Raw genomic sequence first — 21261 nt, 5'->3', positions numbered from 1 at the left:
GTGCCGACGCAGGTGCTCAGCTGCCGCAAGAATATTCATGACGGACGAGATCACGATATTGGGAAGCAGCCAGCTGGCGACGGCCTACTCGGAGGTCGCGGTAACGGGTACCACCGTTGGAGCCGAAGAAGGAACGGCGTGGCGACGAGATGCTCGAGGGAGCCAGAACGCACACCGGCTACTCGTGAACCCATGACGCTCCAAGAAGACTGTCAGTGCGTCGATCTAGGTCAAACGTAGTATGTACCTCCCATGGCCCCAAGCATCTGAACCACAGCGGACACATATGTACAGGCGCAGAACGCTCTGAGGGAAGCTGGAGAAGCGCAGAAGCGGCGCGTTCTGCCCGAAATTGACGCAGTACAATACCGCATACACGGTAGAAGTTCTTCCAAAGTTATACATCTAGGTTTGCCCTCTGACGCTGTACGTCTCTGTCATTCAGCTCGCGGGGCATGTGCACTCCCGCGCGGCGCCCGACGCGATATTGTGGATCTAGGTTCCACACTCATGGCCACGGCCCTTGCATCGGCTAGGACGAGTGTATGCACATACCATATACCGCCGTCTGTGTTGTGGAACTATGAACATCGGCTACTACCACGAGCACCGGCGCGGCCGTGTAGCGGCTGCGTGGCTAGAGCATGGCGTCGGAGATAACTGGAAGATGAGCTGCAGACGGGAGAAACCAGCTTGCTTCTCTTGCTTCTGGTCAGCCTGCCGCGAGGCACGAGTCCACCGGACTGTGTCTGCTAGCCGCGTGGGGAGTGTAGGTCGGGCCCGCCGTGGCGGTATATGAGTTATGTCACATAATATGTCGAAGTGCGCTGCGGAGGACATCAAGGGAAGTGACGGCATTGGCGACGCGCGCAGGAAATCACCTCGCCTGATAGGCTCTGGGATTGGGCATGGAGCTGGCCGGAACAGAAGACAGTGATTGGAACAGAGACCGAGGCTACTTTGAATTGCTGCGGGAGGGCGGGAGGCAGAGGCGGTGTTTATGCGCGTCGGTGGTGATAACAATAAGCTCTGGGCCTCGCAGCTGCAGGGACAGGAAGGACGAGTGCTTGCACGGATGCTGAACGTGAACACGATGCGTGTGAGTCTGTACATGAGAGGGAGCGGTCAGGCGCAGGTCTCGGCCTCTGGGACGAAGGCAGCAGTGGCAGAGAGCGGGCGCTCAGCTGTACTTTGACGGTCGGTGATGACGGCACGTGGGCAGCGCGCCTACACGGGGAATCGGCAGACGACGCCGAGCCCGTGCGCGTCGGCGGCAGCCTGTTAGAAAGCAACGGCTTCGACGCCCTCCACCACTGCCCCGCCCCCAGCCCCGCCTCTCTGCCCTCGGTGTACTCACCGCTCGCATTTGTCACGTCGTTCACGTATCCCACGTACATCCAATGCCAGACGATAGAGAGCGCAGCGTATCTCATGACATTGAGGTGCGTGTGGGAGACTGAGCAGCGGTGCGTATACCAACCTGAACGTTCGCTACGTGCGTGAACACAGAGCTCCGAGGCGCCATCTCCCAATGACGATGGCACCTCCCAAACTCCCGCTGTCGGAAAACCTGGTCGGAAGAAAAACCCCAAGTATGGTCCGTCTCTCCTCAGCGTGCTGACACAAGCTCACGGTCCGTGTGTGTTCCCGTCAACTATAGCTCGCAGGCAGCGCGCCGCGATCAAAACCGCATTGCGCAGAGGGAGTTTCGTCTGCGTAAACAACAACGCGTGAGTGGCACATCATGCCCCCTTGGTCTCGAATGACGCCAGGGGCGTTGTGAACTCATCGTTGCTGACTGTTCATATATCATTTTGGGTCGCAGATACGCGATCTCGAGGCGAGTGTGGAGATCCTCTCGGGAGGCAAGGATGAGGCATTATCGCAGTTGAGAAAGGTGCTGAAAGGTATGAGCCAGACGTCCTGCCTTCTGGCGAACAGTTGGCATTAACAGTCGTTACCCGAGACCTTATGGCCGAAAACCAGGTGCTCCGCGGTCTCCTAAAAAGCCTCAGCGGGTTCATTGGCGAGGGTGCAGGTGGTATCGTCAGCAAAGTCGGCTGGGAGCTGAGCGAGTTTAACGATCTTATCAACAAGGCGGAAACCGACACTGCTTGGGAAAGCTACCAACGCCATAAACGCGACACGTCTGAGTCTGCGCCAGGCCCCTCGGGTTCGGGAAGCCAAAAGCGGCCCGCCGACGATAGCGACCCCTATGGTCTGCGACCCAAACGACCCCGGGCGGAGACGAACGGCGAATCCCGTTCGAATGACAACTTCCCCCTGCTGGTCCCCCTCAACCCGACCGTGTCGTCTATGGGTCCGAACGGACTGTACCCACCTGGTCGGCCGCACGATGGTAGCCTACTCACGGATTACGGCCGTGGTCCGTCTTCTGCGTCTCCTATGTTCGTCCCCCCGTCGTCTCCGCCTGTGAACAACCAGTCTGGTCCATATGGTTCCTCGATGCCGTTCCAGTCGCCGTATGGCTCGGGGATGTCTATGACCGGAGATCCCATGTCGTCTATGACCATGGTGAACAGCAGTATGGCGCCCATGTCCGGATCTTCCAGAACGCAGTCGACGGCACAGTCCACTCCGCAGCAGCAGCAGCAGCAGGACGACGAGGAGATAGACCCGAAGAAGATGGACGCATACAAGCTCATTCAGTGCGTGCGCCCGTTAATATTGGCGTATATCCGTGCTTATCGTACGACGGCGCCACCTTACTCATGGCAGCTACCACCTTGACAACTGGAAGCGCAATAATAACTACTGTCTACCATCGTCGTTGCGGCCGACACTAGTACAAAGGTATGTAGTCGTTCGATCTCTTGTGTCGTACACCCCGAACTTACCGCCCATGTTGTAGAACGATTCCACATGGTAGGAGCTGTGTTAAAAGCTTATTACGCAGATCCTTATTGACCCCGGTCGGTCGTGTCGCAGAGAGTGTGATTGACGGAGTCCTACATCCTGAGCTTCGCGATCGTATGATCTTGCTCCGAGGTAAGCCCATTCGTCGCACACACATACCTAACCTTGTGCTGCAGCGCCCGACACCTCCTTTGACGGATGTTGCTCACGCATGTCATTCCAGAGCGGTTTAATCTTGTCGACTGTCTGCACGACTACCGACACGCCGTCATCATCCACGGCGACGACGTCCTCGCGCACAACAACTGGGAGATCTCCGAGACGTGGTTGCAGCGTTACAAGTGCGTATGTTTGGTTGCTTGACATGCCACTACGCCTCATCGCCACTGTCAGGTTCCTCGTCGATCCCACGACCCTCAACATCACGAACAAATGGCGCAGAGAACGTGGCGACCCTGAGTTGCACGGCTCTGAGTACTCGACTGAGCAGCCAAACCAAGTGTAGCGCTAGCAAGTACTAACATATCACAGCCCCTGGCTTAGACATGGACCGGACTTGATTCCCTCCATCCTCGACAGGGATGCATATTGTATTATATAGATACCGACGGACTCCCGCTATCACACTCTCGTATTGGTACCTGGGGGGAAGCCGTCCTATTATTGCGTTGGTCGTTGTTGTCTCGTAGTTTTCGTAGCTTTCAGCGTTTAGGGTCTCAGTAGTAGAGCTGGTCACGTTGTATATAGCGTTCTGGTGGCTATGATCTTGCCTTATGCACACGCTATGTTCATGAGAGGCGATGGATGCGAGTCTGATGAATTAGGAACCGGAAGTAGGAATATCTGTCGGTACGTGAGAAAGGGAGTGGGTATGGATAGGGACAGAAGACTCACAGTATACAAATGAATGCAGTCTAGAGAGCAAGGCACTACCAAGATGCCTTCTTGACACCAGGCAGCTCGTTCGCCAACGCTTTTTGCCGGAACTGGAACTGTCGACGTCCACGCAGATCGTGAGTTCGTGGCAACGTACACGACGAACAAGCAGACGCACCCTGCAAAGACCAAACTCGCTGATGACACCCCGTCCCCTGCCAGTCTCCGTGCACCTGTTCTTGACCGTTGAGGGCCGGGTGTATCGCCCAAAGGTGTTGAGCTGCAGCTGCGCCTGGAAGCGGACCTGCGCCGGGAGCGTCTGGTTGCGCGCGACGTAGAGGTATGCACGGCGAAGGATCTCGTTGGCGTTCACACCGTGGCGCGCCTTGATGTCGCGCAGGACTCGAGCGTTCGGCATTATGGCGAGCCTCGCTGCAGCAAGAAGGAGTACGGATGAAGTGCTCGAGGGAGACGGAGATGACGGGACGGACGAGGCGGAGAGCGCCCGTGGACTGCCTATGGGCGTCTGTGCGTGGATTTGTTCTGGCCAATCAGCGTCGTTCCGAATCCAGACGTAGAACGCGGAATGTCCAGCTCGACCTCTGCCTCGCGTTCTCCTCTTCGTTAGCGTCCATTGCTCTCGCACATATCGCTCGCGCCCGACGGCGTCGACACCAACTATCACTATCTCTATAGCGGAGGATATGGGAGATTGAACGTGCGTCGCCATCGAACTCGTCGCGCAAAGCAGTCACTGACGTAGAGCGTCCCTACCTCATCTTACCCCTCCTTTACTTTGCAGGACACATCCACAGAGACAGAGAGACACCACACTACACCATGTCTTCGTCGGTCTCGCGCGTACTCAGCCTGAACCACCGCCAACGCCGGACTTTTATCTCCTCCCTCTTCGGCCTCACCTTCCTGGCGTCCGTCGTCACCGTCTCCGCGTCCGCCATCCTGCCGTGCCCCGCGCACCCCACTCGCGGCCGGTTCTTGGACGGCTCCCCGGAGGCCGACGCTAGCATGGGCGCGAACGGGCGGAGGGGCATCACTGTTGTCGAAAAGAAGCCCAGGAGGTGGATAGAGGAGACGAGGCCTGTGCCGAGGGCACCCCCATCCCAACCCCAATCGAATGCGCAATCATAATGCTTCTCGTAATCGCGTCTCCCAGCGTGCTGTTGCAACCTCAAAGTGTGCAGTAAACGAACTCGTACCTCGGTACGTACTGTATGTCCAATCCTTAAGCCATGAGAGGAGGCGCATTGCCTCGAGCCAGTACTCCCGTCTTCCCGTGTCAAGTAAGCACAGGACATGTCTCCGTTCTCATTGCGGAGAAGTTTGAAGTAGGTCCTTCTATAGAGACATTCGGAATTTATGCCGTCGGATCCCATGCAACTGCACCCGACGCCCTCCTTCAAACGTACTCGCATTCGGAATTGCGGGTTCGGTGCCACACAACGCTCTGAGGGGTATCCCGGCCAGCCAACCAAAGCCAGCATGTTCGTACGTCTAGCTATGTTACAACAGGAGGTGTTTTGGGTCATGGTATACATCATGCGCGACCTCATCCTCACACTCATACATCACGAGCTCTCGGCATCAGTCCGACTGATCGTGTCTCGCCGCTTCCTGTACGCCTCTTCCTGCTCCTCGTGCGTGCCCCTGTGGTGAGCAGAGCCAGAGTACCGGTACATCCGCATCGGAGGCGAGAAACACAGAACGCAGCAGAAGGAGAAGGCTAATAGTCAGCTTCGAGCACGCGGCAGAGACACGCGTTGAGAGACGCACGGTAGTGGGTTCTCCTGGATTGGCAGGCAGCAGAGGAAGCACATGAAGTTGATAACGGCCTGGCAGATGAACACGACGTGGAGCGCGTCCGCGTACGAGTCCACAGCCGCTTGGCGCAGCTCCGGCGCGAGCGTCGGGATGATGGTCGTGGAATGCCTGTATGCGCGCGCGTGTGTGCTGTCAGAATCTGACACTGCGGGGACGGAGATGAAGCGTCGGAGGCTCACCGGATGTCTTCGATTATCTGTGTTTACGACACGCACGCATGGAGGGTGGTCAGTTCGCGGGTCAGGACCGTGCACGGGTGGGATGAAGTAACGCACCGAGACCGCATCCGGCCCGTGTATGCGCTCACGGAGCTTCGCCGTCAGGACGGTCTGCAGAAGCGCGCCACTCAGGCTGACACCAATAACCTGCCCGGTGGTCCGGAATAGATATGTGACTGCGAGGTGAGAAAGGGCAAGTTAGCAATGTAGAGGCGCGACGAGGCAAGCTGAAGGCCAACGTACTGCCCGTGGCGACGGCTATGTCTTCGCGGGTGACGCTCGCGATCATCGCCTAGCAGGGTTGCGTGTTAGACGGCCCCGACAGGGATCCTTGGGACTTGGAGCCATTAAACGTGTGAGAGAAGACGCACGATGAGTGTGGTGGTGATGACGCTTGCCATACCAAACCCTTGTGGGGCGACGTCGAGCCACAGATGGAAAGCTGCGGAAGACTCGTTCCACATAGCGACCAAAGTTGCCGCGAGTACGGTCAGGAGGCACGAGAAGAGAGTCAGGTTGTAAAGCCTCCCGGTCCGACGCATGACCCTAAAAGAAGGCATGTCAGTTATGTGTGGCACAAGAGACGGGATGGCTGCGGTCAGAACGTCATGAGCATCTATCTGCTACACTCACCATCCGGCAAACACGCTTCCGGTGGAGATAGCGACCTGAGAGCAACGCATGAGGTCAAAGACGCGGCCACACACGGACATTGATCAGCTATATACGTACGGAATGGGGGAGCAGATGGAGTCCTGAACAGATGTCAATGTCAATCCAGAGAACATTCAGGGCGAACAGCGTAGACCCGACTTACCTGCGTCTGTCGAGGAGTTTAATCTAACGGCCGAGAAATACTACAATGTCCGCGGTTATGACAAGCAATTGTACGCGCATGCAGTGTGCACTTACTAATGGTACGTTATAAATCTAGAACGCCAAACTCAGACCAGCCTGGATGAGCGGCAGAGAACAGAACGCACCATAGAGAACGCTGCAACGCTCCCGAAAAAGTTTGACAGCGAGACGAACAAGGGGGTCCGCTGCTTAATCAACCGCATCGGCATGACCGGGTATGGGGCGTAGCGGGTCTCGACCCAAATAAACAACACAGCGAATACGACGCTCGCAAGAAGCAGTCCCCATACTACGGGGTGAGTCCAGGGCAGCTCCTCGGTCGATTTGAGAGACAGGCCGAGAAGCAGGCAGCCGACCGTGCCGACGAGCGTGAACGAACCGAGAACATCGATACGACGGAGTTTCGCATGGAGGGGCTGGCTCTCCACCTCGTCTGGAAGCTTGATCGAGACCTTGAGGGCGACGAGGATGTACGAGAACACCAGGATAGGCATCTATGTGGTGCGGGTCGCGCAATGCCATCGCAATGTGAGGGTTCGCCGAGGGAAACGTGTCAGGTGTTAGGCCGATTGAGTTTGAGTGAAATCGATATGAAATGATCGTAGCTCGGGCTTAGTTCCGTGGGCGCTGGAGATATGAGGGGGCGGCTCACCTGGAGCAGGAATGCGGATCGCCTGAGATTGAAAGTTGGCAGTTGGCGCAATCAGAAAACCGCATAGAGCTCAGGAAGCATGTCGGTGAGAGAAAGCAGGACTGTGGCTTACCATCCGAGGGCGTCGTTCATCCAACCACCGAGGGGACCACCCAGTCCGGCTCCCAGGCCGAACAATCTGTGTGTTGACACGAGTGAGCACTTCGGTGACATGTACCTTGCGCACGAATAGACCGCACATATTAGTCATTCCTTGATACAATCCGCGCTGACGGCTAGCGGGCGCATTCGTCGTTAGGCGGCATTTCCGATGAGGTCGGGGATACAGGACTTACAGGGGAATTAGATCCGTTACAGCGACACTCGAGACTAGGAGGGTCGGATGAGTGTCGGTCGGATGACGTCACAGCTACCGCCGGGCTCTCACCTGTCATAACTCTGTTGAGAGTAGAATCAATTAGAATTCTAAATCCGCGGCAAGGCTGGTGAGAGCAGGCCACTCACCCTCCGCCTCCCATGCCAGCGAGGGCTCGTGCGGCGATGAGGGCGTCCATGGAGGGCGCAAGCCCGCAGAGCAGGGTGCCCGATCCTGTGGTAGCCCGCAATTAGGCGTGTGATGTGACAGCCGAGCGAAGACAGCACACATACCGAAGAAGGAGAGCGCAAGAAGCATTGCGCCTTTGCGGCCTAGGATGTCCGACAGTCGTCCTGGACGCGGCGTTCCGTCATGCCACGAATTGCGCAATGGTATGATGGCACGCACCATAGAGCGGGGTGAAACAACATACGGATAGCAAATAAGAAGTGCCGATGTAGGAGGAGCGATTAGACTCGTTGAAGTAGCTGCCGATAGGTGATAGGAGGGTGGCCACGATAGTCCCTGGCGCATCGTAGGCCGAAGCCGACCGACGTCAGAGCTAGTCGGGGCGGTAAGCGAGAGGAGAAGCGCACCATCCAACGCCCCGAGGAAGACGGCGCTCCAGAGGCCTGCGAGGACCCATGCAAGGTCTGTGCGGGAGATCTTGTTGAGGGCTGGTGGTTCGGAGGCGGAGGCGGAGGCGAGCGAGCGCTGGGTCCCGCTCGAGGAGGATGTGTAGGAGGCGGCGTCTGCGCGGTCGTTCCCGAGGAGCGGGCGCGTCTCGTCTGGCTCGGACTCGCGGAAGGACGGGGGCATGGCGGCGGAGGGCGGGAGGGAGAGACGGGGCGTGGCAGACAATATAGCAGCGGGTTACAGCTCCTCCCGAAAATCTGAAGAGAGAGAGGTATCCCGGGAGAACCGGGGATCGCCTTAAGTATAGGAAGAAGCAGAAGCGTTGGGGAGAGGTACTAGGACCAGGGAGCTGGGATGCGCGAGAACGACGCCGATGGGAGCAGTCACGGGCTGGGAACGCGGGGACTTGGGCGAATATAATACGGGCTTTATACGCGTCGCTCGCGCGGAGACGATGCTAGCGGGCGACGGAAAAACAACTGCTGCCCTGCGCGTCCGCGAGTCTGCTCAGAGCCAGATCGGCGCGCACAGATCAGATCCACCGCAAGAGCCGTAAGCCTGCCGCAAGCCTACCCGGAAAGCCAGCTGGGCCAGGCACTGTCATCTTCCGTCATATCCGGCCTCGCTTCCCGCCCCTCCTCCTCGTCCTCCGCCATCCACGCCTCTGCTGTCGTCCACCACGGCCCTGCGACCAAGCCACCGTCCTGCGCGCATCCTCGCCCTGTCCAACGTCCCCGCCCGTCCCGTCCCGCTGTGCTGCGTCGTGTCTCCTCTATCTCCGACGTGCACGGATTTCTGGTCATTTCCTGACACTCGCGCCCAACACAGATTGCCCACCATTTCCTACCCGGCTTTATCTCCTCGTTTGCACCAATTTTCCTTGCCACTAGTCTCGACTGCCCATGGCGCTGACGCACCACAGGCACATCGCCACCCCGCGCACACAGGCCCTTCTCGCCTGGCTTGCCTCCCGACGCCCCTCGCCGGCCACAATCCTTCTTCCCGCCTCCTCTTCCCCACTTCTCGTCCCAGTGCGAGCTCTCTCGTAGCGATTGCGAGCCATTTAGTCTCCTATTCAGCAGATTGATCCGCTACTTATCGGAGAACTCTCAGGACACCCGCACAATACGGCATCACCGAACAGACCTCCTACCCTGCCAGTGTTTGTGGCGACAGCCTCAAGGAAGCATCTTGACATTTCGGTGCTGCCTCTCCTGCCCCTTTTGGCCGGCAACTCACTCACCCATCTTGCGCCGGCGTGGTTTCGCTGCTGGCGACGCATCCGATGCGATGGCCTCCAGCCGACCGCTCCCGGAGCGAGGTGGCATCCCGGGATTCGTGTGAGCGATGTGCGCAATGTCTCCAGCAGGGCCACGGAGAACACTCAACCGATCATCTTTTCAGATATATGCCTGCCGCGCCCTTGTCGTCCGGTGACTCTCACCCGCGGCCAGGTCTCGATACCAGGCTTCAGTGGAACATTCGTCTACACCACCCATCCGCATATGGTTGTGAGCGCCTTTTCCCCATCTACTCCATGATGCTCGACGGCAGATTCTATCATGTCATCCTCCGATCCGTTCGTAGGTATCGTCTCTTCGTCCAATGAAAATCAATTTCTCCGCCCATATTCACAGCACATGCTCACCACGGTCGCCAAACTGCGCTCTCGGTAACGCTCCGCTTTAAAGAGCCTCGACGGCATGCCTCGTGTAGGCTCAGTGTGCCACTCACGGGGCCTTATAACCTTGCTTCGAGGTTTCTCAACTGTTATAGCACCCGGTGGACGAGCTTCCAAATTCCCCGTCGCGACATTGATAACAGACCCGGACCGCTCTGAAACTCAACGGGGAGAGCTCATGTCTATGTTCATGAGTCCGGTTCCCTCGACCTGTTTCCAGCGCGCTCTGCATCTTGCTTCGTCGCTCCGTACAGAAATACAAATCGGTCTCGGCCAATCCCGTTCGCCCAACGCCACGTTGCCCATACCGTAAGGGAGAACTTACATCGTGTTCTTCTTTCTCTCTCGTTTGCGACCCATCGGACGTCGACACTGTAACGTCGGCGAGGACGTGTATCTGAGGGAACCCCTCGCTCTACGTCCGTCGGAGAGGTGCGTCTAGGATGTGTCTTCCATGGTTTGCCGGACAGCAGCTAATTCGGGCTCAGGCCAAGACGTCCCAGGCACATCCAGGCGAAACTGCGTCAGAATCGATGTCGTTGGATATGCTTAGAGTGCGCTGTTCCTGCATTGCTCAGCAAGGCTCCACGTCGAGGCTCTGATTTTTGTAAGGCTACCGTGTTACTCGGAGCAACTGACTGGCCCAACTCGACTCCCTTCAGAGCCAGTGCGTCTCTGCGACGCTGCGATCGGCCGGTGCGCGTCGTTCTTTCTTACCAAACTGTGAACATCGAGGCTTGTTGGCGCTGATTGGTCCGGTTCGACATCACAGCGCACATCCGATGACGCTCAAGTTCATTAAGTGTACTGCCGTACCAATCTTCCTGGCGCACATATACGAGGTTTCAGAGAAGCTCCACCCGGTCCTTGACATTCCATACGTGGCTCCTCGCTGCAGGTCTTGACCTTCGGAACATCGACTTCCGTCTCTCCAGCGGCATGATGTGGTTGGTGCCGATTCCTGTGCCGATAAGTCCGCTGTCTTGATGTTCCTATAGGACAAATATGCCAACTGATGACTCCCTATATCGATGGCCCAGACAGCATAGGTCGATAGCAAGAGCAACCTCGGACTAACGTCCACAGGTCCGCATTTCTCCATCACTCCGACACCAGCGTTCCTCCCGCTACGAGGTTCTATGACTTTCCAGCACTCCTCAATCTTCCTCCACCTAGCGTTCCGATGCCATCTTCTGTTACTGCTGCTACGCAGTCCGCAACGTGACTCCCGGCTGTCCGGAAACCCTATGCCAGCATGACAACATATGTCGAGCCATGTCGTTGCCTCCAGCCTCCAGCCACTCTACGGCCCCTACCCAATTCACCGATCAGAGGACCGCCAGTGGCGCACGTCGAGGTATGTCATGCACACCCCTCGCAGCCCCCGCCCGGCCATACGCCCCATCACGCGCACTTCCATGCACCCACCACGTCCCGAGTTCCGAGTTCCGGTCATGGCCGTCCCATCTTCAGACTAGCGTTCTCCCCGAAACCTGTTTGCTGATAGGGCGGCACTGGTGGTCATGGCAGCCTGCAGGCCCGTGGCAAGTGGAGCCTCCCCACGTTCGAAGCAGCGCTCGGCTACCTGCAAGTAGCCCGCCCCGACGTGTTACGTGGGCTCATGGGTGTGCCTGGCGCCCCGCCCCGCAGTAGGCTCGGGGCGCTGGTAGGCCTTGGGCGATATCCTGGGCGTGGATTCGTCATCAGCGACAGTTCATTCGTCTCGGATATTGGGCGCATACAGTCGCTTGACATATCCTCGTTGCCTGAGTCGAGGGCCGAGGTTCGAGTCTGGAATGGTCTTATGCCGTTCCGAGAACGAGGCGTGTTGTTTGAGGCTTGAGGGTACGATGCCGGGCGCGCTCCGATGGAGTCTAGGATCAGTCCCGACGGGTTACCTGTGACCCTGAGTACTGCTCCTGCTGCGGTTTACACGCTGATCGTCGCGGGAGCAGCGAGGAATGCTCGTCGTTGGTCTCGCCCCTCGAGCTCGTTACCCTTTGAAGTTGCGGCTCCCGCCTCGTGTTTCAGGCTCCAATTAGTGGTACGATGGACGAAGGAGACGGACGAGGTGTGGTCTACAACTTGCCGTGCGTGAGCATACTCATGCAGGGGAGGTTGTAGACGATGTCTCCTCCGTCGGATGACAACTTCCTTGATTGCCTTCGAGGGCTGCGCCCTCTGGTAAGCAGGACTCTACGAAGTGTCGACAATGCGTTATAGTGTAAGGGGCACGGAGAGGTATGCTGATCAGTTGCGGTTGACAATTATGGAACGGTATATCGTGAGTTTGCATCTCTGTCAATTGCAGCGGCTCCCAGCAGCACCCCGTGGCAACAGAGCGTGGACCAGCCGTACGTTGAGTCGAAGCACTGGCATGGCTGGTCGGACGAGGTGTCGCCACCAGTGCATTTGTCACCTTGTAACGCTTCACAGACGCGCGGATTATTGAATGAGCATTGGACCCCTCAGGTGTTCCTCTCATGTAAATTCCCCGTGTATCTACCGACAGAGCTCGGAGTCGGTTCACCGAGCACGCATGTCCGGGGTCTCGCTTGGATCCGTTCTCACCAGTGTACACTGCGACGGCTTCACACAACAGTTGTAGCCCGTACAAATCAATTCAAAAGGGACGCGGAGCTGCTCCCTACCCAGCAGCTCGTACGATACTCTACTTCCCAGCGAGCACGGCAGGGTTGCGCAGTAGCATAGTATGAGAACCGCTTTTGTGGCTTTGCCAACGCACCTAATGCGTGCGGCATGACGTATGGCCTTCAATACATCGGGTGCGAATGTACATGATCATCGCGCGCACTCGCACGCCGTCCGAACCGCAAATCATGGTTGGCTCCCGCCGCCGAGCAAGCATCGCGGATGCTTGGCTGCGTGGCTACTTCCGGGGATCCCAAGTAAGTCCTCAGTACATCCGATCTATCTCCCTATTAACCGTAACATACCCTGTAGTCGGTCGGGTGCGCTCTCAATCTGCAATCAGACCACTGACGTCGCAAGCATTACAGCACGATCATGGTTCCTCCGAGTGCGGACTACCGCCATTCATCCGTTCTCTCAAACCATCGGCGGCCTGCTGCACCTCCGAATCTCTCGCCCTCCGATCGGGAATCCTGACTGCGGCGGACGACCTTGTTCTTCAAAGTTCAAACCTGCCTGCCTTTGTTTCCCAATAGCCCATATGCATATGTTCACGGGTTCGTTGCTGCACCATATTTAATACGTAAAGTACCACGCAATTTGATTTTGCGCTCTCGTGCTAACTCCCGCCTTCTCTCAGTGCCCTGGGAACGCCGAACATAGCGCGTGCACAGTCTGGCACGCCTCGTCCGATAGTTCTAACCGCTCCCGATGCCCACGATAAGTACTAGATGGTTCGCTACGACCAATGCATACACGCTGCGCACATGGCCGACAGAGTCCAGCCTCCGAGCAAGTATATCTGCGCGGGCGACCGTCGACGTCATTGCTGTATCCTCCGGTCGCCTCGGCACATCGGTCTCTGTCGTCAGCTCCGTCTTTGACGGTGCAGGGACGGATTGTATGGGTCTCAGTAAGCGTCGGAAGGATGGGGTTCTGCCCGTAGCTGATGCTAACGCTAATGACAGGTACGGCTTACACTGCGTTGGGCTTCACCATCCGAGCTGCTCGGGAGTGGAGACGTGAGGCCACAGCCACTCAGCAACTAGAGTGAGAATCTCTCACAGAGGTACTTGACGGGTACCTCACGAAGTGACCGTCAGCTGAAGCTCTAGAAGCGAGTGGATGCTGACAGTATAGTACAATCCACGTCGAGCAGGGAACTTCGTGTCAGAGGACAGCATTAGTGAGTTGCATCCGACACGCCCGGAGCTGAGCGCTGAGCACGCAACGCCAGTATTACTGAGAGGGTTTGAAGTACCTTACAGGCACCCAGGACTATGTATGTCGCCCGTAGGATCGAGCTCCGAGACGCCCTCCGACAGGCTATTCTCATCTGGCGTCTCCCTGGCTGGAACTCAGAACCAGCGCAAGACCACGCACCGGGACCTTTCGCATTCATTCGATGTGGGACATGCTATCGTAACTGACAAGACCATGTTCCACCGCTGGCACGACCTACCCCCATTTATCTGAATCGTCCCCTGCCTCCTGGCGAAAACGGGCTACGACATGCCGCCGCATCCCTTCCCCTGTGACCTCAAGCTCCGCTGCGGGCACGAAGTGCGCGCTGATTGTCGACGTGAGTTTTCTAACCATGTCCGCCTGCTCGCGGCGCAGCGGCCAGCGAGATGCCTCCGACGAGGTCGGAGCAGGATCCGCATCCCGATCCCGCAGTGGCTGAGTGTTTCGCTGGTCCGCCCTACGCCGGGAGACACTGGACAGGACAGATGTGTCGGTGCCGCTCCCGCGGCCGCGTTCCGCATGCGAGGGCGGCTTGCAGCGGTCGTCTTTCAATTTGTCGGCCCCGGGGAGAAACCTTCTCCCTGCCCACTCCCGACGTTACAGGAACTGGGGGAGAGATGACAGGTCTCTCGAATTCCGACGGCGACTGGGAGACCGCCCAGATGACTACATGGCCGGACCGACCAACTTGCGCGACAGATGGGCCTACGGCCGAAGGGAGTCCTTTCGAGGGTCGGCCTGGGACGGGAGTGGCTGGCTGTGACGGTGGCTGAAGCCAAATATCCATGCTGTGGCGACGATCCTGCTACTCTTCGACGGCTCGCTTATCCTAGGTACCGCCTTGCAGACAATCAAGAACGGAGGGCAGCTGTCAATGCATGCCATGCGTACTAGCGGAACAGATGGAAACTGCCTGGCTGTTGTTCCGTCAACTATAGGCCAAAGGAGATAGTGGTCCGTGGGGGAGTCGCGAGAAAACAAACGGCTATTATGACAGTGAGGGTGGGGACCATGCGTTCAAGTTGTCCACAGGAAAGTGGATCTTCGTATCACTGTCGGTACCTCACTGCTCACAAGCTGACGGCTGGTCCGCTATAGGCACCATCTCGGAGACTGTCTGAACGGAGATAGTGGGTCGTGACGCCAACGTCGAACCATCAAACGGTCGCACCCGACGGGGTTCACCGCCAGCTTGCGACTCCAATGCGCGCGTCGGAGCCGCCACGTCTCCCTCCCAGGCAGCATCAGTTTAGTTGTTTGCCAGTCTCACGACCGTCATATGTACATGCAATCCACACTTTCCCCGATGATATCTGTCGACATTCCCGGACATAATCATGATGTCACCCCGAACAACAGGCGGGACGGCAACAGACAGATACGTCGCACTCACTCACTGACACTTCGTTCCTCCAGGAGATGATCAATGATTATACAACCCAAGTGCTCGGACCCGGACACGGCTTTCCACCACAAACAGCAACAGCTTGCCCGGCGACGTCTCCAAGCCCGGATTGGTGACTGGTGACGGGTGGCTAGTGGCTGGACGCTGATGCCGATACCGATGGAGCCCGGACGTGAAACTTGCACTTGAACGTCGACCATCCGTCACGGTCAAGCCAACAGAACGGGCCGGGACGAGCCGAGCCAAGGGCGAGTCGTTCGAAATGCGAGCGAAGAGAGCACGAGCACTTCTGCTCGAGCTACGCGCGAGTTGCGCCGTTGGCCCGTGTCGCCCTGGATGTGCAGCCGCCTTGCAAAGTACTGACGTACGGGCGTCGGCTACCATGCGACATGGGCGAGAGCGAAAGCAATTCGAACGGCGGTACGCAACATGAGGCATGGGGCCTGAGGTACGTCGGGCAGTTACATAACTCACACCTGCTCAATCTCAACAACTTTCCCGTCGGTTCACGTAGGATTGGGATCTTTCTCCCGGGAACTACCGGAGAGCTAACAGATGCCGTGGCGTCGATCCCGTTACTACTCCGAACCGCCGGTACCGCCTTGCAAACATCAAGAATGAAGAGAGCAGCTGTCAATGCATGCCGTGCGCAGCGGAACATATGGAAGTTGCCTCGCTATTGTTCCGTTAGTTATGGGCCACGGGAGATAGTGATCCGTGGGGGTGTCGCGAGAAAACGAACGGCTGTGACAATGAGGATGGGGACGATGACTTTTCTGTGGAAAAGTGGGTCCTCGTATCACCGCTCGGTACCTCACTGCTCACAATTCGACGGCTGGTCCGCCATAGGTACCACTTCGCAGACTGTCCGAACGGAGATCCTAGTGGTTCGCGACGCCAATGCCGAACTTCATCAAGCGGTCGCACCCGGGGTCCGCTGCCAGCTTGCGACGTCAATGCGTGCGTCGGAGCCGGCACGTCTCCCTCCGACCAGCATCAGTTGTATGCAAGTCTCACGACCGTCATGCAGTCCGCGCCGTGCGTCCCCTGATATCTGACGATATTGCCGAGCAGAACTGGCACGATGGCACCCCGAACAATGCGCGGGACGGCAACAGACAGATGAACATGTGCCAGCACTCACTGACACGTCGTTCCTCCAGGGGATGATCATACAGCACAAGTGCGATGGCACGGCCTTCCCTCACAACAGCAACAGCTTTCCCGACGTCTCCAAGCCCGGACCGTGACGATGGCGAATTGGTGGCTGGTGAGTGGATGCTGATGCCGATGAAGCCCGGACGTGAAAGTGAAACTTGTACGTTGACCGCCCGTCAAGCCAACACTGTAAGAACGAGACGAGCCGAGTCAAGTGCGATTTGTTCGAAATGCGAGCAAGGGGGGGCATGAGCACTTCTGCTTGAGCTACGCACGATTTCCAACGTTGGCCCGTGTCACCCTGAATGAGCAGCCGTCTTGCGCACAAAGTACTGACGCACGGGCGTCGGCTCCCATGCGACATGGGCGAGAGCGAAAGCAATTCGAACGGCGGTACGCAATCTGAGGCATGGGGCCTGAGGTACGTCAGGCAGTTACATAACTCACACTTGCTCAATCTCAACAACTTTCCCGTCGGTTCATGTAGGATTGGGACATTTCTCCCGGGAACTACCGGAGAGTCCACACCCGACGGGTCGACTACAGTGCTACAGATGGCACTTGTGGTTCCTGCCCGAGCTACGCGGGAGCACCTACGGTGCTTCGTGCACTTCACGCTCCCCGACTCGGGGCCGTCTTCCGACGGTACGAACAAGGTCACGGTGCGCGTATGCCAGTCGTCCTCGGCACACGAGACTGCCAAGTTGCGGGTGCCTGGGCACTCTGCGCTGTCATAGACAACGCGGCGGAGGGCTACTCAGTATACTCATTGATGAGTGTATGGTAAGATGCAATGTGGGCGTCGTGGTGCGAGGGCCCCGAGTAGGCTCGAACGGGTAGTTCCGTGAAGCCAGCCCGCCCGGGTGCCAGCGAAGTGTGGGCACTACAACGTCCGAGCAGGAAGTCGATGTGCTGCAGCGGAACGAGATATGACCAGTGGCGAGCTTGTGACCCGCAGTCGCGGTGGCGTTGCTGCAGCTGCAGCAAGACCACAGAGGTTAGGTCAAGGTTCAAAGCTATTCTACTACTGGCACTCATGACTGACATCTGTACTTGAACAGCCTGTGCTGCAGGATAGTCGGCGGTTCTAAATCGATATACAGGCAAGCTACGTCTACCCCGCGTCGCAGACCTCCCCAAGGGTGCTTGGGGTCTCCAGGTTGTGTCGACCAGACTGAGCTGCCGATCGTCACTCCTGGGTACAGTCAAGAGTCACGGTCGTCTAGGCCAGTCTGCAAGGACTCGGAGTCGCATCCTTGCGGAGGCAGAGCCCCCACCTGTGGGTGGGTTCACGTAAGTGCCGCCACTGCGCTCCCGGTTCCCGCACTGGAGAGGTCATTGCGAGCCTGTACGTCAACTTCTCAGCGGCTAGGTTCAGGCGATCGGTAGCACCGGACGAGGTGCCTCGGAGATAGGGCAGGACAAGGCTGCGTTATGTCCGTAGTGGGCTTGTTAAACCACAGGATGGCTATAAGGAGGTGGATGCATGGCCCACGTCGATCGGTGCCATGGTGAGCTTCCAGGAAATTTGTGTAAGCTCGTCCGCTACTCGCACCGGCGACCCATCCCTGCGCAAGTGAACACGAGGTCTGGACTCGGTTCGAGCTACTGAAGGCCCGCTGCGCAACGGACGACTGGTGACGATCGAGGGAGGTTAGTGCTGGAGTACAATTTTCCCGGAGAAACACAAGGACTCACAGGTCGGCTAGGGGGTATTCTAGGAACGAGGAAGTTCTTCTTGATCGAGAGGGCAGAACGCCCACGGTGGCACGTTGTGGGTCCGGGTCGGGCTGGAGAGTGGGAGAGAAACGCATGGGCGAGATGTGATACGCGACGGTCACGGTCACCACCACGGTGCCCAAGCGGGATTGCGAGCGCCTGTGGGTGTGCCATTGACTTGCTGCGGTATGGACTGAGCACATCTCTAGGGCTATGGAGAAGGTACTTGGACTCGGCGCACCGATGGAATCCCTGAGAGGCAGCGACTATCTAAGCGAGCACTGGCACGCGGACCATTGGGGACGCTGGGTTACCCGTCCGGAGTGGACCAGACTGAGCTGGTGCTGGCGTTTCCCGGATTGGCAGGACCCGGTAGGGAGAAGGAATGAATGGGGGCAAGTGTATTGCTGGAGTAGGTCTATCTGGTCACAGCGTGGTGCAGGGCTAATGCAGAGGATTCTAGACGGGAGTGACAGAGTTTGTGCCTGCGCGGACGAGAGGTGTCGTCGGAGGCGGGGCACGCGTGGTGGATCGAGGGCGAGACGGGCAAGGGGAGTGCCCCTCGGAGTGGTTACGGGGCGAGTCGGGGAGTGGAGGAACGAACAGCGTGTGCGAGTCGATCAGACTTGCGTCGCGCAGGGGTGGTCGCAGTGGAGCCGTGCAAGGGAATGGGCCTGCGAGAGCTGGGTGCGGATTGTTTGACGTGGACGGGAGAACGTAAGGCGGGGGGCGGGCTTCCCTGCGTGGCCGGGATTAACAGCACTGGGCCTGCCATGCTCGACGTGGGCAGGAACGCGTCGGCGGGATCGCGTGTCGGACAGGCTCATTCCTCTCGCCCGAGCAGTGGCTGCCCCCCACAAGCGGCATCTCCTGCGCCCGCCGGCTTCAGATCGGAGTGATACCGTGCTCGCTGTCACTCGCCGTCCTCCTCAGTGCTCCGGCTCCCCTCTGCGCTCCTGGCCTCGCTCCCCCCGCCCTCGGGGTCCTCCCCTCCCCAGGCGTCTCCCGGTCTCCTGCATCGCTTCCGCGCCATCCCGCCATCTCGACCGCCTCACGCTCCCATCCCACTGCCACTTTCGGCGGGATCGTCTTTGTGGCGCTCCTCATCAACCAATTTAATTTTCCCAGAGCCGCCTAGGTACGTACCCTTGTCGCCATGTCGCGATGCCCTCCTCCTCATTCGTCCTCTCTACTCCCGCCGTCCCCATTCATACACGCCATGTGCTGACGCGGCGCTCGCTGTCGTGTCCGTCGGTGATCTGAGCGCACTTGTCAGTCTGATTGTGCGTTCCACTTCCGCCCGAACTGTTACTATCATGATCAGTCTTTCCTCCTCGCTTCCTCCTCCACCGTCACCCCGAGTGGCGGTGGGACCTGGTGGGTCTCTCCAGCTGCAACGGGTCTGACGAGCACATGGGCACATGGGCACTCCCCTGTTCGCGCTGCAGATCAAGCAGCACATCATGTTATGTCCTGATGCTCTGATTCCTCGGCCATCCCCCCTCCCTCTTGACCGCCGACGATGACGGCATTCTCTCCTGTCGGTATGTAAGTCCAGACCCACAAGCCCGGTGTGGCGCCAAATCAGTCTCTATACGTACTCATCTAACAGAACGGCAACCGTCCTTCCGTCATCTGCACTCCGTTCGCACGCGCACCGCCGCCTCTCCCAGCACAGAGCATCTCCCCATCTCTCCCAACTTTCTGCCTTCAGACTCAGCATTCGCTCCCGACCTTTTGGGTCCAAATCAATCATACAGACTCCCTCACCTTGTGATGAGACTCCGTCTTCCTTCGGAGTTGGCCCACTAAGGGACTGTGGCCGCAAAGGGTTCCAAACGCGATGTAGCTCAATCAAGCGCTTCTCCTGCGATCCTTCTTCGCCATGTTGGGGCCACTCAAACAGATGGTCGTGGGCCAGAAGCTATCCCACCCACCACTTCCCGCAGTGTCCAGCGAGAGAAGTGAGAGCTAGCTGGATCCCTTCTGCGTTTCTCGATCGGCGGAAGCAGAAGCTTGACGTCTCTGACGCTCGCTGCTGCAGCCTCCTGGTCTGTGCGCCCCAGCGCCAGACTTTTCTTGTCTTTCGTCTTCACACAAGGGTGCTATACATCATCAGAACGCATGCACATGTGCTCCCAGAACGCCGATGAAAAGGTCCCGAGATGCCTGTACTCCGAGGACAAGCCAGTCGCCCGCTGCATTCGTAGATGCGCCGTCCATAACTGCTGGAGATAGCGCAGTTGACGTTGGACTGGAGTCAATCATGCGTGCCTCTCCCTCTGAGTCTGTCTGGCATCTGTTCGGCGCGTCACCTGGACAGTAGACAGAACTCTCGCTGGAAACTGTAAAGGCATGCTGCAGCATCTGGTGACCGGACTTAGGCGGTCGACGGACAGATGGCCGGGAACCTTCTAAACGGGTTTCAAGTTTGAACTCTTTTTTGACAGGCTCTGCCGAGATGCATGCAGTTGGAACGCACTGGTTCACGGGAGCTGCAGTCGTGTACAGACAGTATCATTGTGCCGGAGACAGTGGCAGTTCTCTCATCATCTGCGAACTGCGAACGAACCCACTTCGCTGAGATGCCGTTCGCGCGGTACAAGGGAACACCGTGCGCCTGGCGCCACCTACCGCCAAGCAAGGGTCGCAGGAAGAGAAGGCGGGTTCTGGACGAGTCCAGCGGCGTTATATGCAGTCATAGACTCATACGGAACAAGAAATGTGTTCTTGCGAGCGTTGGTCTGGGAAGGTGGAGGAGGATGGGCGAGTCCACGAAGGTCCACGAGGCGACAGCAGCAATTACCGTGCCTTGATAAGCGGTATTGTATGTTTTAATACAGGCGGGTGAACACAACAACCGAGAGATCAGGCGGGCGGGCGCGGGTGAAACGGATGGTGCTGGATGGGGCTAGGTGCGGGGTGTCTGCCCACGGGCCCGCCACTGCTTGGAAGAACAAGCGTGCTAGCAAAGGCAGGAGACATGGCAGGAGACAAAGAGGGAGCGAGCGAGGAGGCACAGACAGACCGGGACCGGTTGCTGCTGACGTAAGATTAGAGCCTGTAAGAAGAGTAAAGGACGCTGGAGCT

At 58.0% G+C, this 21261-nt stretch overlaps 6 protein-coding genes across 6 annotated transcripts; 3 read left to right on the top strand and 3 right to left on the bottom strand.

Annotated features, from left to right (window-relative positions):
* Positions 1–464: 464 nt before the first annotated feature.
* On the bottom strand, positions 465–1461 carry L226DRAFT_73885 (uncharacterized protein). The gene has a single exon (XM_067687208.1). The coding sequence runs from the start codon at positions 1111–1113 to the stop codon at positions 598–600; it is 516 nt and encodes a 171-aa protein (XP_067534991.1). The 5' UTR covers positions 1114–1461; the 3' UTR covers positions 465–597.
* Positions 1291–3678, top strand: L226DRAFT_487155 (uncharacterized protein). The gene is made up of 10 exons (XM_067677186.1): positions 1291–1442; positions 1510–1592; positions 1661–1730; positions 1826–1907; positions 1967–2669; positions 2740–2814; positions 2873–2886; positions 2950–3009; positions 3101–3218; positions 3271–3678. The coding sequence occupies exons 1-10, from the start codon at positions 1401–1403 to the stop codon at positions 3380–3382; spliced, it is 1359 nt and encodes a 452-aa protein (XP_067534990.1). The 5' UTR covers positions 1291–1400; the 3' UTR covers positions 3383–3678.
* Positions 3389–4251, bottom strand: L226DRAFT_487151 (mitochondrial 37S ribosomal protein uS14m). The gene is made up of 3 exons (XM_067677185.1): positions 3932–4251; positions 3772–3869; positions 3389–3720 (listed from the first exon to the last, which is right to left on the bottom strand). Exons 1-2 carry the CDS (start codon positions 4169–4171, stop codon positions 3807–3809), a joined length of 303 nt encoding a protein of 100 aa, XP_067534989.1. The 5' UTR covers positions 4172–4251; the 3' UTR covers positions 3389–3720; positions 3772–3806.
* An 85-nt stretch (positions 4252–4336) lies between these two features.
* Positions 4337–5262, top strand: L226DRAFT_535298 (uncharacterized protein). Its single transcript, XM_067680874.1, has 3 exons — positions 4337–4471; positions 4556–5054; positions 5116–5262. Exon 2 carries the CDS (start codon positions 4594–4596, stop codon positions 4900–4902), a length of 309 nt encoding a protein of 102 aa, XP_067534988.1. The 5' UTR covers positions 4337–4471; positions 4556–4593; the 3' UTR covers positions 4903–5054; positions 5116–5262.
* Positions 5263–5501: 239 nt separating this feature from the next.
* L226DRAFT_463742 (vacuolar amino acid permease) lies at positions 5502–8494 on the bottom strand (the record flags this gene model as incomplete). The annotated part of the gene is made up of 18 exons (XM_067675809.1): positions 5502–5731; positions 5864–5986; positions 6054–6102; positions 6182–6356; positions 6444–6478; positions 6543–6565; positions 6628–6667; positions 6723–6740; positions 6794–7162; positions 7321–7342; positions 7433–7498; positions 7560–7595; positions 7656–7689; positions 7748–7758; positions 7825–7909; positions 7969–8028; positions 8084–8200; positions 8272–8494. 18 exons carry the CDS (start codon positions 8492–8494, stop codon positions 5502–5504), a joined length of 1716 nt encoding a protein of 571 aa, XP_067534987.1.
* Positions 8495–19486: 10992 nt separating this feature from the next.
* L226DRAFT_73552 (uncharacterized protein) lies at positions 19487–20480 on the top strand. Its single transcript, XM_067687204.1, has 2 exons — positions 19487–19719; positions 19784–20480. The coding sequence occupies exons 1-2, from the start codon at positions 19694–19696 to the stop codon at positions 20322–20324; spliced, it is 567 nt and encodes a 188-aa protein (XP_067534986.1). The 5' UTR covers positions 19487–19693; the 3' UTR covers positions 20325–20480.
* The last annotated feature ends 781 nt before the right edge of the window (positions 20481–21261 follow it).

The sequence above is a fragment of the Lentinus tigrinus genome (assembly GCF_003813185.1).
Source record: "Lentinus tigrinus ALCF2SS1-7 unplaced genomic scaffold L226scaffold_13, whole genome shotgun sequence".
Classification (NCBI taxonomy): domain Eukaryota; kingdom Fungi; phylum Basidiomycota; class Agaricomycetes; order Polyporales; family Polyporaceae; genus Lentinus; species Lentinus tigrinus.
Note: the sequence above shows the minus strand (reverse complement) of the source record. Positions and strands in the feature narration are given on the sequence as shown.